The sequence below is a fragment of the Nomascus leucogenys genome, chromosome 2 (genome assembly GCF_006542625.1).
Source record: "Nomascus leucogenys isolate Asia chromosome 2, Asia_NLE_v1, whole genome shotgun sequence".
Taxonomy (NCBI): Eukaryota; Metazoa; Chordata; class Mammalia; order Primates; family Hylobatidae; genus Nomascus; species Nomascus leucogenys.
In genome coordinates this window covers 32,368,492-32,386,521 of record NC_044382.1, presented here as the reverse complement: position 1 = coordinate 32,386,521, position 18,030 = coordinate 32,368,492, and the positions used below count along the sequence as shown (strand labels likewise).

The 18,030-nt window shown below is 36.3% G+C and overlaps 1 protein-coding gene across 1 annotated transcript in view; it reads left to right on the top strand.

Moving 5' to 3' along the window:
* Positions 1-16,741, top strand: part of RBM27 (RNA binding motif protein 27) — an 86,540-nt gene extending 69,799 nt beyond the window's left edge. The window contains exons 20-21 of the mRNA XM_003266582.4: positions 12,128-12,238; positions 13,452-16,741. Of these exons, the coding sequence (XP_003266630.1) occupies positions 12,128-12,238; positions 13,452-13,535 (195 nt within the window). The 3' untranslated portion in view covers positions 13,536-16,741. The remainder of the gene's footprint in view (positions 1-12,127; positions 12,239-13,451) is intronic.
* The last annotated feature ends 1,289 nt before the right edge of the window (positions 16,742-18,030 follow it).

Below are 18,030 nucleotides of genomic sequence, written 5' to 3'. Positions count from 1 at the left end.
ATTAGTTTGATGCCCGTTAACCCTGTTTCACCCTGATTCTTGGGGAAGATAGGCTGTTACGAAAAGTGTCCAGATTTGAATGTCCTCTGTGTTGTGAATGGTTCACTCTTGATCCAGTTATTTCCCTGATGTAACCCTTATTTGCCTTTTTTGTAAAGTGGGAGAATAGCTCTAAGTGACTTCTTAAGGAGTAAAGAAGATGGAGGAGCACTATACAAGTGCAGGGTATTGTGAAGGCTGCACGAATGTTGATTTTTGTCTTTTAAGGTTTAATATATAAAATTAAAATGTCTTTGGCAAATAAATTGGTCATGTAGAACCAATACCAGTTCTGGTGGGGTGATATTGGATTATGTGAAGCAGAATTTCTATAAATTTGACTCATTGCAGAAAGTTTCAGTAACAAAAAATAGTTAATCTTACTAGGAAGACAGCTACATGTTTTATCCTGTGGTCACTGGAGACTATATGTAGATGTTTAAATTTTAACCCAGAAGTCATGCTCAAATGGATCTCCTTCCTTCTGAAAAGTAGAACCATTCTAAAGCATCTAAAAATAACCAATTTTTATGTACATATACCTGACAAGTCTGCAGTGTGGCATTCAGTTGGCAAGTGTGGTTATGTCTAGACACTTCGGAAAAGAGCAAGCAAAGCTAAGGCAGATGAGGTAACTTCAAGAACAAAACACTTTCTTTGATTTGGATGGCTCTTTTTTTTTCTTTTTTGATAGCATGCTATCAGAAAGGGTCTTGAGTACTAGGAGCACACTTCCCTAGTAATAACTACCTGGGCAATATAGTATGCTTTCTTTGAAAGAAGTACAGAAATACATATGCTTAGGGATTATTGTGAATAGAGTTAGCAAACATAAAAGGAAACTCTTCTTCAAGGTCCTGTATCTCACAGAGGCCAAGGTAAAATCTGTATTTTCAGTATTCTTCTATTCTTAATGATTATGAAAGGATCATGGGTGAGCCATATCTGTACGAAAAAATGATGGATGGATTTTAATGAAGCTATTTGGAATCTAATTCTGGAGTCCTTCAGAGTTTGCTCTTCAGTAGTTTAAGAACTTATCATAAGTGGATTATGGTCGTATGCAAATGGCAGCTATAAGTATGCTCATTATAGTGCATGTAATAGTGAAAAATGATAACCATGTAAATGTTTGACAGTGTTTTGCTGCCTTTAAAAACGTAATTTTTTTTGAGATGGAGTTTTGCTCTTGTCGCCCAGGCTGGAGTGCAATGGCACAATCTTGGTTTATTGCAACCTCCACCTCCTGGGTTCAAGCGATTCTCCTGCCTCAGCCTCCTGAGTAGCTGGGATTACAGGTGTTAGCCACCACACCCAGCTAATTTTTGTATTTTTAGTGTTAGTAGTATTAACACTTCTCTATTTTCCATACTTCCTGAGGAACACATACTCCTTTTTTTTTTTTTTTTAATAGGTGGTTATCTTTTTTTTTTTTTTTTTTTTTTGTGACAGTCTCCATCTGTCACCCAGGCTAGAGTGTAGTGGCATGATCTTAGCTCACTGCAACCTCTGCCTCCTGGGTTCAAGCGATTCTCGTGCCTCAGCCTTCTGAGTAGCTGAGACTACAGGCACGCACTACCACACCCAGCTAATTTTTCTGCATTTTTACTAGAGATGGGGTTTTGCCATGTTGGCCAGGCTGGTCTCAAACTCCTGGCCTCCAGTGATCTGCCCGCCGGCCGCGTTGGCCACCCAAAGTGCTGGGATTACAGGCATGAACCACCGTGCCCGGCCAACACATACTACTTTTAAAATCAGACTTCTTACTTTTTTGGGATGAAGCATCAGTGTTTTATATTATGTATTTTAAAACCAAATTTGAGGATATTGGTTGATCTTGATCTTTTTGGTCCCAGGTACTTATATGAAAGGTATATATACATTAAAGCATATACAAATTTAAAATACATAGAATACTTAATTTACAGTGCAGGTTATATATATATATATAACAGCATAAAAACATACATTAATATATAAATATATTAATAGTATGTATCAGAGATCAGCAGACTTTTTCTGTAAAGGACTAGATAGTAAATACTTTAGGTTTTTTGTGGACTACATATGATCTCCTTTACATTGTCTTCTCTCCTTTTACCTGCTCTTCCCTCTCTTCCTCTTTCCTTTCTAGTTCTTTTTCTTTGTACTTCAATGGATGAACATTTTTTTCTTTTAATAACCTTTTAAAAAATGTAAAAACCATTCTTAGCTCCTAGGTCATTAAAAACAGGGTGCTGGGCTACATTTATCCTGAGGGCTGTAGTATGCAGACCCCTAGTATGTTATTATGTTACTTTATATATCAAATATTTAAGTTATATATATATATAAATATATATCAAATATTTAAGTTAACATAATGAATTGAAATATATATATATAATTTTATATATTTTAAAGATCAAAATCAGTGAATCCAGAAAGAACTTTTTAATTTTTTTTTTTTTTTTTTTTTTTTTTTTTGAGACGGAGTCTCGCTCTATCGCCCAGGCTGGAGTGCAGTGGCGCAATGTCAGCTCACTGCAAGCTCCGCCTCCTGGGTTCACGCCATTCTCCTGCCTCAGCCTCTCCGAGTAGCTGGGACTACAGGCGCCCACCACCATGCCCGGCTAATTTTTTTTATCTGTATTTTTAGTAGAGACGGGGTTTCACCGTGGTCTTGATCTCCTGACCTCGTGATCCGCCCGCCTCAGCCTCCCAAAGTGCAGAACTTTTTAATTTTTAATTTTTTTTTTTTTTTGGAGACGGAGTCTTGCTCTGTCTGTCGCCCAGGCTGGAGTGCAGTGGTGTGATCTCAACTCCCTTGCAATCTCTGCCTCCTGGGTTCAAGTGATTCACCTACCTCAGTCCCTCCAGTAGTTGGGATTACAGGCGTACACCTCCTGGCTAATTTTTTTGTGTTTTTTTAGTAGAGACAGGTTTCACCATGTTGGCCAGCCTGGTCTCAAACTCCTGACCTCAGGTGATCCACTGCCTTAGCCTCCCAAAGTGCTAGGATTATAGGCATGAGCCACTGCGCCCAGCCCAGAAAGAACTTTTTAATAGAAGAATCTTTATTTACCTATCTTTATTTCAGAGAAATCTTAAGATTTTTAATATCTTAATGAAGTTAATGTTAAGTATTTATAATTAAAGTTTAATTCAGAAGCTGAAAATTTTAACTCAGAGCCTTTCCAAGGGCACAGACAGGACAAAAACTAAAGTACATTCCTTCATCCCTGTTGAAGGGAGGTTCGGCTAGATACAACAGGAAAAGTTATTTACTCTAAATATTTGGAATATATAGACTGTACTTTGATATTTTTCAAGTAGTGTGGCTCATTTAACTGTAAGAATTTTGAATTTTTCCTTCTTTTCAAGAAGTCTAGAGTTAGGTTTTAGGATTGATCAATTCAGAAATTCAGCTGCTCAGATTAATATATTTCTCTTCTTCTATCCTACCATGTTGCCTTTTGTTAGGCTTTTTTCCTCTTGCCTTGACCTCCCAAAGTGTTGGGATTACAAGCATGAGCCACTGCACCTGGCCAGATTTTTTTTCTTTTTTTAAATTCCTGTTTTTACTGTTACTTCTTGATTTTTAAATTTTAAGCATTATATATTGACTTCCCATTAGTCTTTCTGCTTCCCACCTCTCCAGGTTTTTTTTTTTTTTTTTTTACCTTGTCGTGTTTTCTTGTATTTTTTTTCTTACAGATTTATACCTTAAAAAAATAAATTATTCTACTGTCATTTCAGTGGGGGTCTGGGGAAGGGTATGAAATTGCATACAACAGATGGTCAGTTCCCCGTCTTTAGCCAGAAGACCCTTTGAGTCTTAAGAAAGTAAGAGGTTTATCTCTAAAGTACTGTTTAGAACCTGTGGTCCCACAGTGTTTATATAATTCGTTATAATTTTTATGTTCTTACTAGAAAAAACCTCTAATGTCTCACTCCTGTCATTCCTGGAACTTCATATAAGGCAATTGAGTATTTCTGCTGTAATTACTAAAGACTTCGCACATAGTTAGCATTTCCCCACAGCCTCTCTAGACAGGGATTTTTCCCCCATCTTCCAAGTATCTGAAAAATATATTTGAGAATTTTACTGTACATGGAAATGATACCTTATAGTTAGGCAGATAGTTTTCTTTTGTGCTTTCCAGAACAAAAATTAACCTTTTCTATGTATTTAACATTTGGAGAAAGTTTTTTAGATAGTGCTTCATTGATTGCCCTTCATCAGACCTTGTTAAAAAAGTAATGTAGGCCTGGCTTGGTGGCACCTGCCTGTAATCCCAGCATTTTGGGAGGCTGAAGTGGGAGGATTGCTTGAGCCCAGAAGTTCAAGACCAACCTGGGCAGCATAGTGAGACCCTATCTTTACAAAACAACTTAAAAATTAAATTTAAAAGGTAATATGGGTGATTTGTGAGCTATGACTGTTTACTGTTGTTATCTGTCACAAATGATCAGGAGTTTACCTTTTCTGCACACTTTACTGTGTTCAGGGCTCTTCAGGTGAAAATATAATTTTTGTAGCTAGTTCTAGGAGTGAAATGGCAATGGTAATTCTGTGACCTTTACAAAGACATTGAAACTCTAAACTGCTGTAATCTTTTTCTCTTAATTTTGAAAGTTTCTTTACAAAGATAATTACTGCTTTTAGAACATTCAAACAATACAAATTATAAAGGAGAAGGCACAACAAATTTGATATCTTACCAATTACATTTTTATGAACATCTTTCTAGCACCTGTATCTCTCATACATATACATACTACCCATGCTGTTTTGGAGTTTGTTTTTACATCCATAGTGTATTATGGAGAATTGTTCATGTTTATGAATATAGATATACATGTGTCTTATTTAAAGGCATTCTGTTATAAGAATATGCCATAATTTTTATGTACAGCCCCCTATTGATGAGTTAGGTAGGTTGTTTACCATTTAACTATTATGAACAATGTTATATACATCATGTTAGATTTGGCATATTTACTGGGATAATTTTTTTTTTTTTTTTGTCTGAGACGGAGTCTTGCTGTGTCGCCCACGCTGGAGTGCAGTGGCACGATCTTGGCTCCCTGCAACCTCCACCTCCTGGGTTCATGCCATTCTCCTGCCTCAGCCTCCCGAGCAGCTGGGACTGCGGGCGCCTGCCACCAGGCACAGCTAATTTTTTTTTTTTTTGTATTTTTAGTAGAGATGGGGTTTTACCATGTTAGCCATGATGGTCTCGATCTCCTGACCTTGTGATCCGCCCACCTCGGCCTCCCAAAGTGCTGGGATTATAGGCATGAGCCACCACGTGTGGCCAATAATTTTTCATTATGTGGGACAGTGCTGCACATTGTAAAACTTCTGGCACCCCTGGCTACCACGTACTAATTGCCAGTAAGTGCTACTTAGTCAGTGTGACTACCAAAATACCTGCTAGAGTGATGTCTCCAATTGAGAACCACTGCTTTAGGTAAATTCCTAGGAAGGAGATAACTGGATCAAAGGCATGCATTGAAATTTTGGTACAGCTCACTAAATAACCCTTCAGAGTGTTGTACTAATTTATACTTGTAGTGACATTGGATGAGAGTACCTATTTGCTCATTCCCTCATATAGCACTTGAATTTTGTTTTTTTATCTGCCAGTCAGTTGATTGATACATAATGACTGGCATAGATTGGGTGTCAGTTTCTAATCGGGGAAAATGGCTGAACTAGATGAATTTCTCTTTGAGCAGCTTCTACCAAGAACCCTAATATGCATATAATTTTTAATTTATGGTATATATAGTTGATCTCATATTCACATATATATGTATTTTATTTGAATTATTTCTTTGGCCAACACACATAAACAAAATGAAAAAGGAGTAAAAGTGTATACAATGAAAAATAAGATTTCCTTCTACCTCCAGTCACTCAATTTCACTCCCCATAGACAATTATTGTTACCAGTTTCTCATACATCTGCTTAAAGATACTCTCTCTATATATATATTATTTGTTCTCTCTTTTATAAAAATGGTAGCATGTTATACAACACCCTTTTGCCATATGTACTTCATATATATTAGACTTCAGATTGTTCTACACTAGTGCGTGTGGTGTTGCTTCATTCTTTTTAATGACTGTGTGGTATTTCATTGCACAGATGTGTCATACTACATTTGAACCGTCCTGTGTTGATGGACATCCAATTTTTTCCCAATTTTTTTTTTTTTTTTTTGAGACGGAGTCTCGCTGTCTCCCAGGCTGGAGTGCAGTGGTGCAATCTGAGCTCACTGCATGCTCCGCCTCCCAGGTTCACGCCATTCTCCTGCCTCAGCCTCCCGAGTAGCTGGGACTACTGGTGCCTGCCACCATGCCTGGCTAATTTTTTGTATTTTGAGTAGAGATGGGGTTTCACCGTGTTAGCCGGGATGGTCTTGATCTCCTGACCTCGTGATCCGCCAACCTCGGCCTCCCAAAGTGCTGGGATTACAGGCATGAGCCACTGCGCCCAGCCTTTTTGCCCAATATTTTATCATTTTAAGCCATATTTAGATGTGTATGTGAGAGAATATATATGTACGTGTAGAACAATTAGGTACTGTAATAAGTAATAGATATGTTAAGAGATTAATCCTAGATTTTTTTAAAAAGTACTTTTTAGTGCCTGGTGCGGTGGCCTACACCTATAATCCCAGCACTTTGGGAACCCGAGGTGGGTGGATCACGAGGTCAGGAGATTGAGACCATTCTGGCTAACACAGTGAAACCCCATCTCTACTAAGAATACAAAAAATTAGCCGGGCATGGTGGCACGCACCTGGAGTCCCAGCTACTCAGGAGGCTGAGGCAGGAGAATCGCTTAAACCTGGGAGGCAGAAGTTACAGTGAGCCAAGATTGTGCCACTGCACTCCAGCCTGGGCGACAGAGCGAGACTGTGTCTCAAAACAACAAAACAACAAAAAAACCCCAAAACTTTAAAAAATAAAATATATGCAAATGGTTAAAAGGATGACTAGGGCTGGGTACGGTGGCTCACGCCTATAATCACAGCACTTTGGGAGGCCAAGGCGGGTGGATCACCTGACCTCAGGAGTTTCAGACCAGCCTGGCCAACTGGCGAAACCCTGTCTCAACAAAAAATACAAAAATTAGCTAGCTGTGGTGGCATCTGCCTGTAGTCGCAGCTACTCAGGAAGCTGAGGCACGTGAATTGCTTGAGCCCAGGAGGTGGAGGTTGGAGTGAACCCAGATTGCGCCACTGCACTCCGGCCTGGGCAATGGAGCAAGACTCTGTCTCAAAAAAAAAAAAAAAAAAAAAAAAAAGTATGACTAATAAAAGTAAAATCTCCCTTTTGTTAATCTTTGTCCATTCTTAAAAGATAGTCACTATTCTTAGATATGTTTATAGAAAAATACTATGTATGTAAGAAAACATATATAAAGCTTCTCAGTTTAAAAACATTTACCAAAATGTGATCATATTATACATACAGGGCTACATTCCAAACCTTGCCTTTTTCACATAAAAATCTTAGCTATCTGGTATTACTTTAAAATTTTTTTTTTTTTTTTTTTGGAGACAGAGTCTCAAGTCACCTGTCACCCAGGCCAGAGCGCAGTGGTACGATCTCAGCTCACTGCAACCTCCACCTCCCAGGTTCAGGGATTCTCCTGTCTTCGCCTCCTGAGTAGCTGGGATTATAGGCATGCACCACTGCGCCCGGCTAATTTTTGTATTTTTAGTAGAGATGAGGTTTCACCATGTTGGCCAGCTGGTCTCAAACTCCTGAACTCAGGTGATCCACCTGCCTCAGCCTCAAAGGGCTGGGATTATAGGCATGTGCCACCACGCCCGGCCTATTTCATTAAAATTTTTAAAGGTTATAACTATAGTCAACTAAAAAGGTTTATAAAAACCAACTATACTGATTGTAAACATATAGTTCAGTGATTTATCAGAAGGCAAACACCTAATACACCTATCCGTCAGGTCAAGAAATAGAAAATTTCCAATACCCCAATCCCCCTTGTTGCTCCTCCCAGCCTCTATCTACCCTCTCTCCTTCTCAGAGCAGTAACCGTTAGCCTCACTTTATGATGGTCACTTGCTTTCTTTATACAGTCAGTCCTTATTATTTTCAGATTCCAAATTTGCCAATTCATCTACTCACTAAAATTTATTTGTAACCCCAAAATCAATACTTATGGTGTTTTGTGGTCATTCTCAGACATACACACAGTTGCCAGTCCCCTCATGTGCCCGTTTTCAGCTGAGATAGAAATAAGGTGGTGCTATGCCTTCTTGTTTCAGCTTTTATACTGTAAACAAATGCCCCTTTTGCAGTCTATTTTTTTATTTTTTATTTTATTTTTTTGAGACAGAGTCTCGCTCTGTCACCCAGGCTGGATTCAGTGGCGTGATCTCGGCTCACTGCAGCATTCGCCTCCCAGGTTCAAGTGATTCTCCTGCCTCAGCCTCCCTAGTAGCTGGGATTACAGGCACCCACCACCACACCCAACTAATTTTTGTATTCTTAGTAGAGACGAGGTTTCACCATGTTGGCCAGGCTGATCTCAAGCTCCTGACATCGGCCTCCTAAAGTGCTAGGATGACAGGCATGAGCCCCTGCGCCCGGCCTTTGCAGTCTATTTAATGCCACATTTTTCTCAATTAGTTTGTTTTTTTGGTGATTAAACTGTTTTAAATGGCCCCCAAATGTAGTTCTAAAGTCCTGTCTAGTGTTCCTAAGTGCAAGGCTGTGATATGCCTTACAAGAATACACGTGTTAGTTAAGCTTTGTTCAGGCATGAGTGAGTGCTTTTGGCCATGAGTTCAATGTTAATGAATCAGTAACATATATTAAATAAGATGTCTTTCAACAGAAACACATAAAACCAAAGTATGTGTTGATTAGTTGACAAAAATGTTGTGACCCTCTAAAGCAGGGGTGTCCAAACTTTTGGCGTCCCTGGGCCACATTGGAAGAAGAATTGTCTTGGGCCACACATACAATACACTAACACTAATGATAGCTGATGAGCAGGAAAAAAAAATCTCATAGTGTTTTAAGAAAGTTTATGAAATTTGTGTTGGGCTGCATTCAAAGCCATCCTCATATGCGGCCCGCGGGCCACAGGTTGGACAGGGTTGCTCTAGAGGCTCATAAGAGTCTAATTCTATTTCCCCTATAATTAGTGGCTATTTGCCAATTAAATGTTTGCATCAACTTTTTAGAACATAACTACTGCAAGTAATGAGAATTGACTGTAGTTTTATCACCTAAATATGCATTCCTAAATATTATATTAGTATTCTGCCTGTTTTAAAAATGTAATGTAAATGGAATCACACTGTGTATTCTTTTGTGCTTGGCTTCTTCTGTTTAATGTTTGTGAGACTCGTTCATGTTTTTACATGTAACATTAATTTGCCATTTTTATTACTATGTAATAGTTGTATCAATATACCACAGTTTATTTTTCATCCTCTTTTTTTTTTTTTTTTTTTTTTTTGAGATGGAATCTCACTCTGTTGCCCAGGCCGGATCACAGTGGCACAATCTCGGCTCATGGCAACCTCCACCTCATGGGTTCAAGCGATTCTCTCCTGCCTCAGCCTCCTGAGTAGCTGGGATTATGGGCATGTGCTAGTACACCTGGCTAATTTTTGTATTTTTAGTAGAGATGGTGTTTCTCCATGTTGGCCAGGCTGGTCTTGGACTCCTGACCTCAGGTGATCCGCCCACCTCGGCCTCCCAAAGTGTTAGGATTACAGGCATGAGTCACCACACCCAGCCTCATCCTCTTATTGACGGATGTTTGGGTTATTTCTGCTTTGTGGCTTTTGTAAGCAGTGTTGCTATCTTATACATGTTTTTAACTACACATGTACACGCATTTCTCTTGGATATACAGTTGGCCCTTGATATGTGTGGGTTTCACCTCCATAGATTCAACCAATTTTGGATCAAAAATATTAGAAAAAAAATGAAAGGTTGCATCTGTACTGAGCATGTACATTTTTTGTCATTATTCCCTAAACAATACAGTATAACAACTATTTACATAGCATTTGTATTGCATTAGATATTATAAGTAATCTAGAGAGGATTCGAAGTATATAGGAGAATGTGTGTAGATTATATGCTAATACTATACTATTTTATGTAAATGACTTGAGCATTCATGGATTTTGGTATTCACAGAGAGTCCTGGAACCAGTCCCCCAGAAACACCAAGTGATGACTGTATGTGGAATTGCTGAGTGAACCCCATCAGTTTTAGATTCTTACCAATTTAGAATCAGTTTGAGATTCTCACCATTTGTGTATGAGAATTCCTAAGTTGGTAGCGTCATAATATATCTTTATTCTAATTGCTGTTTTGTTTGATTTGTTAAAAGGTAGTAGAAATTATTTATTCTTAATTTCAGACTGCTTATACATTTCTGATTCTTCCTTTAATAATGTATTTGCAATACATTTAATGCCTTAATATTCCTTTTGGAGGACAGACCTCTTATCTTCTTTGGAGAGCAACACAGTTATTACAGATTTAAAAATCTTTATTACTTTTTCTGATTATAAAAGTAATATATTTTTATTTAGAAATTCAAATAATATAGAAATGAACAAAACAAGCAGAGAAAGCCTCTCTATAATGGGCCTGTGTGTTAAAGGATAGAGTAAAGGGTAAAGGATCTCTATTACATACATTACCTGATTTTTAAAAGATGGTAAGTATAGACCAGGTGCTGTGGCTCATACCTGTAATCCCAACACTTTGGGAGGCTGAGGTGGGAGAATTGCTCGAGCCCAAGAGTTTGAGACCAGCCTGGGCAACATCGGGAGACCCCGTCTATAAAAATAAAAAAGTTAGCCATGTGAGGTTGTGCACGCCTATGGTCTCAGCTACTTGGGAGGCTGAAGTGGGAGGATCACTTGGACCCAGGGAGTCGAGGCTGCAGTGAGTGTGATCTTCCCACTGCACATTCCAGCCTGGGAATCAGAGCATGACCCTGTCTCAAAAAGAAAAGAAAAGGTACATTTCTGTATTTGGTAGGGCTATTTTGATACATCAGTTTGGTATGTCCCATGAGTCATAATGTTTTGTGTTAGGTTATAAGCATTTAGACCCTTCAAGGAATGGGGAATTTTTCCCTTAGAACACAGGATGATGTCTGTGCAGGCAGTAATGTATTTATGAGTCTGCCCTAATGTACATTCTCACCATGCTATGCTCCAGGTGTTTCATGGAAACATTTGGCAAATGCTTCAAGAGGTTTAGCATTGATTTTGCTAGATAGACTAGAATGAAAGCCCAAATAAAAAAGAATCTCTTCTATTATGTTTTTTTAGAACCCCCAGTTCTGTAAGTGAGGACCTTTGATAGGAAAGCTGTAGGGATAGCTAAGCTTTTACTTTTTTGAAACTTTGGATCCCTAGTCCCTTGTCTGTGTTGCTTTGTCTTTAAAATTTGCTTTCCCCTATTGGAATTTGCTGGGGAGAAAAAAATGTTTAAAAATTAGTACCAAGTAACACATTTGAAATGGAGCAGTTTTATGAGTTAGGATAGTATTAGGTGTTTGTTTAATGTTTATTGAATGCATAGATGAGCTGAGAGGTGCTTATTAATGTATAGCATTTCAGAAGTGGAAATAGGAAGAACTTTATCCAACATAGGTGGGGCTGTAAGAGATGCAGTGAGATGAATAAGCAGATGATTCACCTTTTTTCTATGGTTTGAGTCTATATATGTAGATATCAAAGCCAAAGGTCAATACGTGTATTAAGAATATTTCTTGTCCTCATCATGACTTTTATAAGTAGAGCAACTGTACTTAGAAAAACAGTTATTACTTCAACCAAGACAGATGCTAACATTTACCTGACACAGATATAAACCATGGGTTATCCTAGGCAAACCAGAACATATAGTTGCTCTAATTAAAAGGGACTTTATTTTTTTTTTAGCTCTCATTGGAGATTGTAGATCCACCTTAACAGATTTCTCTCCTGCCCTATGTTATACTTTTTAAATAACACAGAATTTGCAGAAATCATTGGTAAATTTGAGTGCAAACTTGTATGATCTTCTAATGTATATTTTAGGCTGCAAACCAAGGGCCAAAATTTAAAGACCGTCGGCTACAGATATCCTGGCACAAGCCCAAGGTACCATCTATATCCACTGAGACTGAAGAAGAAGAAGTCAAGGAGGAGGTAAATTTAGTGGCTGGAAATAAGAGTTGAATTAGATCACTTCTCAATTATGTATTTTTTATGATATTAAATAGTATAAATTTAAAAATAAATACTGGGTTTTTCTTTCATGCATGCAAGTTAAGACCCGTTTAGATGTTTATTAAAGAATTAAAACAGGTCTAGAGATATAAAAAGCTGTGTTGGGGGTTATTTTCTTCTGGTATAGGAAAGACTGTTCTTTTTTATTTACATTTATATTGGATTTATTTGGGCTCTAGAAATTTTTATTCTGATGAATAAAGTCAGAGATTACATAAACGAATTAAACTTTAATTGGTTGGTTTCACTTTTTGTTTATTCAAGTTCCATAGTAATAGATTTGAGTTTCTTATTTTCCTTCTGTGTACAATTGGTTAAAATGAGAGTGTGCAGAAGTTGAACATAGAGGAATTGGAAAACTAAAGACCTAAATAATAAAAGTACTGAATAATCAGCTTCTTCAAATATATGAGAATTTATTTTGCTTTTTTAACTCCTGTTATTTATCATTAGTTTATTTAGTGAACACTTAGGCTATGTTTGCGAGGTTTTCCTGATTTATATGACAATCTTGGTTTTAAAAGATACCTAGCATTTATAGTTTGATCGAGTGTGTTCTCACTATATAGGTAATTTTACACAGCAAAAGCAGAAATGTTCCCCAGATTAAAAGAAAAAAAGATGTCATGATATTTGGGTAGTGTTTGCAGATACATCTACTTTGTCTAAGATTTTAGATTTTTATGTAAGATTTGGAATATCAGTGTCATGGGGAAGCTAGTATATTCACCTCTCACAAACAGTTGGATGGATATAAAAACAAAGATTTAGGTGTTTGGTCATTTATTTTCCTAATTTTTAATAGAATAAAATTAATTTATCAGAAATGTATCTCATAGTCTTTTTTAAATTTTCTGTACTAAATGTCCACATTATTTTCCTGATGATATTAGAGTAGAAATCTCCTATTAAAAGTAGCAAAATTAGCAGGGGAGAAGAATTTATATCATTTACAAAAATATTTTGGGCTTTTTTTTTTTTTTTTTTTTTTGCCCTGAAAGATACTCTTGCATGCATCCCTTATGAAATCTAGCCTGGGCTTTGTATACTAACCTGTTTGTCCTTTGGCCTAAAAAGTATTTTACTTACCCTTCTTGTGCCACTAAGCTGATTTTAACCTCTCTTTCTTCAGGAAACAGAAACCTCAGATTTGTTTTTGCCTGATGATGACGATGAAGATGAAGATGAATATGAGTCTCGCTCATGGCGAAGATGAAGTCTGATGCTAGCTGTGTAATTTTTAGGAATATTGTTTAGAAGAACAACTTTTAAAAATTATTTAAAAGAAGTCAATGAGCCAAAAAAATTTTTTTTATTTTTCTTTTCAACACAGTAGGTTCAAGAACAGCAGGTTTGCTATTTAAACACATCTCATAACTGTACATGATATTAAAGCACCAAAGGCCTAGTGACTTTTACACAGTTGTGAAGATCCACAGCAATGACATAGATAATCTCTAGAGCCTTATTTTCCACACCACCTTTTTTTTGTTGCTGTTGGTGTTGGATTATGATGTAAATGACAGGGTGTTCAGAAATTTTATTTTGGATTATAATCTACTGATAAAGTTTAATTAAATGTCAAAATCGCCTGTAATCTTTTAACTCTCAGTTATTATGGATGGGTCATCAGACAGTAGGAAATATTTGTAATTAAAATACCCTTTTGCTTTCAAGAGTGGTCTTGGAAGAAAAATATGTATATTTTAATTTTAATTTTTTTTTTTTTTTTTTTTTTTTTACTTTGGAGGAGCCCAATTTGTATTCAGTCTAAATTTGTTTTTCATGGTTTTTATGTGTGGTAGTACTAGTTCAGTGAAAATCACAACAAACCGTGTGTTCTTAAATGCTACAGCAATGGTAGCTAGCTCTATAGTATTTCCATTCTCTTGTCATATGAACTCCTGGACTTTTCCTGCTACTGATTCTTAGTTTGCTTTGATATTTAGTGAGTGTTGGTTCGGCTGGTCTTTTTAAAAATTTTTATAATTCAGAATGTAAAAGGTTTTCACCTATTGCCCCTTTCTTGTCCCCCTTTTCTTCCTCTTGCCTTTCTATTAATAGGCCTGACTTAGTCATCATTGATATAAGTGGTTCATTTGGGCAACCGCAGGCAGTCTCCAATAAAAGGTTCAAACCAGCACCTGGATAAATAAGTGATGTTTTGATGAGAATGATGGAAGGATTTTGGGGAGAAGAGAATCACCAGCTTTTTTTTTTCCCTCTTTTGAAGCTTCAGTTCAGTATAGTTACACAGAAGGGTTTAAAAATGTCTGAAATTCTTTTCCTAAATTTAAACCATGATGGTGAGGTGACTGAGGGTGGTAGGGGGTGGGTGGGAGGGGCTTGAGGGCTGAGTATGCTAGTAATAAATGGGAGTCATATATGACTTTGATCAGATGACCTTATTTTTTCATAATTTTGTAGCTTGTTGCTATCCATGAACATATGCATCCCTCAGTAGACAGTTTCCTTTCCTGTGTGCATTTTTACTGTACACTGTATAGAGTAGAGTATCTGTTAAGTAAAATATATATGTAAATTTATGTTGTCGTGTTCTGAATGTTAGATGGAAAAGCAGAGGAGCAACACTACACTGTACTGACCCCTGGGAAAATAAAATGATTAATGTACATAGGCTGTCACTTTTTCAAGGATATACACATCTGTGTTTTTATATATGTGTGGTATGAAAATTTGAAACCTCCTGTTGGCTCCAAAAGGTTCTTCGTGACCACTATATCAAGGATTTTGTTTGCTGAGGTAAAGACTATTTCTCAAAATAGAAACTGTTCACTAAGAACTTAAAACCATCAGGATTCTAGATTTACTTAGCTATAAGAAGTTAAATCCCATGTTCTGATAATCTTTATTCTTCTACGTGTTTTCCTGGAATGATGTGTCAAACCAGGGTCATTTTTAAGTTCATATAATTTTCTTTCATAATAATAAGGACTTCCTCTTTCTAGGTTATTGTTATATTTCTAGTAACACTGAAGGTAAAATAAGCTTATAAAAGAAGGAAAACATTAGAATGGTGTATCTAGAATACACAATCTTGCTCCTTACTCCTCCATCATCTCTAATGAAATTTTTCTTGATGTCTGTGGCTCAGTCAGTATATATTTTGAAAGATTCATTGTGGTGAATATTTTGAGTCCTGACAGTTTAAACGTGATAGAGGGAACAAAGGATTTATATATTTTTTGTACAAAGTTTTTTCTTAAACTGTATAATTTTGTAAATAATTTGTTTGGATTTTTTTTTGTGTACTAAAACTACCAGCGTATAGATTTCAATAAGAATTGTTGTATTTTTGTATTTGGAAACTGAAAATTACAGTAAATAAATGGAACTCTAAGAAAAATTTCAGTAGACAGTTCAACAGAGTGAGATTCCTTTTCATATGATCTTTTTGACCTCAAAATGGACATCTTATTTCACTCTCAGTAAAAAGTTGAAAATTTGACTTTTTAATATTGGGGGAAGAAGATAAAAGAGAAGTGTGTTGGAGTGAAAAACAGTTTTTTCAGTAAGATTTGAGGCCCTTTCTATAAAAGGTTTCAGTACACCTTAAACAGGACTAAAAATACTTTAAAAGTGTGCTTTCAAAGAATTTTAAAACATGTTTGACTCGAAGATGAATTTAAAGTGAGTTAATTATAATACTGGAAAACTTAAGGTTAGCATAGAATAGTTTATATATATCCCCCGCCCCCTTTGGGATTTACTTCCACCATCAAATCTTCAACTGTTAGAATTCCACTTAAAAGTGAATAACTGCCATACGTGTTTTCTTGGCATCTTCATTTACAGAAATAACATACAGCATCTAAGGCAAATTCTATTCCTCTTAATGTGTATGACATCTTTATAAGCAGCTGATCAGCAATAATAGCCACCAGTTGACTAGGTCAGCCTGATACACTAGTGGATTACTGTCTAAGATAAAAAGGTAACCCCAAGTATTGCAAAATTTCCCTCAATTTCTTTATGTAACATTGAAGATGTTGTTACCAGCTAAGATGATAAATTGGAAAACAGTCTTGTTAAGGTGAAAAGGGTCCTTGGTGATGGCTCATTATTTCAAAAAGGAAAAAAATCATGTGAAAAGGAATAGTGGTTCCTCTTGATGTACAGTATGCCTGTATTATAGTTTTTACAAAATTGTGAACTTGTGTAATAGTATAATAGGAGATATTGTTGAATTTCTAACTGTTTATACATTTAAATTCATATATGTAATGTTTGTTTTATCAATTACAATCTGAATTTCTAAGAAGCATGTTGACTTTTGCAATAAAGATGCAATATGGAATGGTTCACAATTGGAAAAAAAAGAAAAAAAGATGAAAGTATTACAAATTTAAAAGAATTTGGAAAATTTATGAACCATTCCAAAAATTATAACAATCACCAAAAGAGCTGTAATTCTGGCTTGTTCTGGAAAGAAAGAAAATGTGTGTGTATGCTTGCTTGTGAGAGTGAGTGAGTAGTGGCTATGTATGTGTGTTGTTATGTTGTGTTCACAAACATGAGAGAATGTCACTCAATATGAAGTTGGGTTCGAAGTCACTGGCTATTAAATATTAAGTAGGATAACTTCCTCAACAGAGTAGCCTGGAGAATGAAAAAGAAGGTATTAAAATGCTACTTGTAAGTAACCTTTGATAGCCACATTATTTTGTTCCTGGATGGTTCTTGTTATCCCAGATAAAAAGCACAAAACAGTTTCATGAAAGCAATTATTTTAATGTTGTCTTGAGGATATTCATTATGCCTGCCAACAGTAGGAGGGACATTTTCCTTAAGTAGAATAGGGAGAAGGGAAAAAACACCTAGAAGAGATGATTTAAAATAAATCAGTTCCGAATGTGACGAAGATTTGTAAGGACAAACAGAAGGTAGTGATCTTATGCTCTAAGGACTGGGTGGTGATGAGAAAGAGAAGGGAAGTGTATCACCTGGTTTTCCCATTTTAAAAAATGCTATTATAAAATTCCCCTCCAATGCTTATGCATTAAGAAGGAGCATTCTTTAAATTTCAGCTTATACAAGAAAATGAGAGTAAAGTTGTTTTCATTCTTTTCAAATAAAATTTATTTTATATATTATGTAGATAGCAAGTAAGCTGTTTGTCACCATTTGCTTTGAATAGATCATAATTAATCCTAAATATATTTACAATAAACGTTAGTTCTGGGACTTTTTTGGAGGGAGCAGGTGTAATTCTGAACGTAGTTACATCTATTGAACAAATCAAATGTTTTACTAAGATGGAGCTGTCATTAACAGAAATTAATGATTTTATGTGATATTTTACTGATTTTGAAGTAAATTGTGCTAAAGCCAAGGGTAAATTTTGAATAAGCCCCGGCATACAATCAAATCTGGATCCAGATATGTTACCGTAAACACAGAATTGTGTTTATCAACATGTGGGGATACTGGATGATAGAGTTGCTTTAGACTAAATGGACCAACATTACCTTGCTGTGCAGAGCTGCTCATTTTATGTTCATTTTTAGTCTCAAAGACCTAACTTGAGAGACTAACCAAAATTGACCCAGAAAAGAAAAAAAGCAATCTACTGCTGCTGCTTGTATTATGAATCACCTTCATTTATGCTAAATTGCTTTTATTGCCAAGATCTCTCCTTTCAACAGGATCATCTACCATTTGGCCTCTTCCCTGTTCTGCAGTTGACCTTA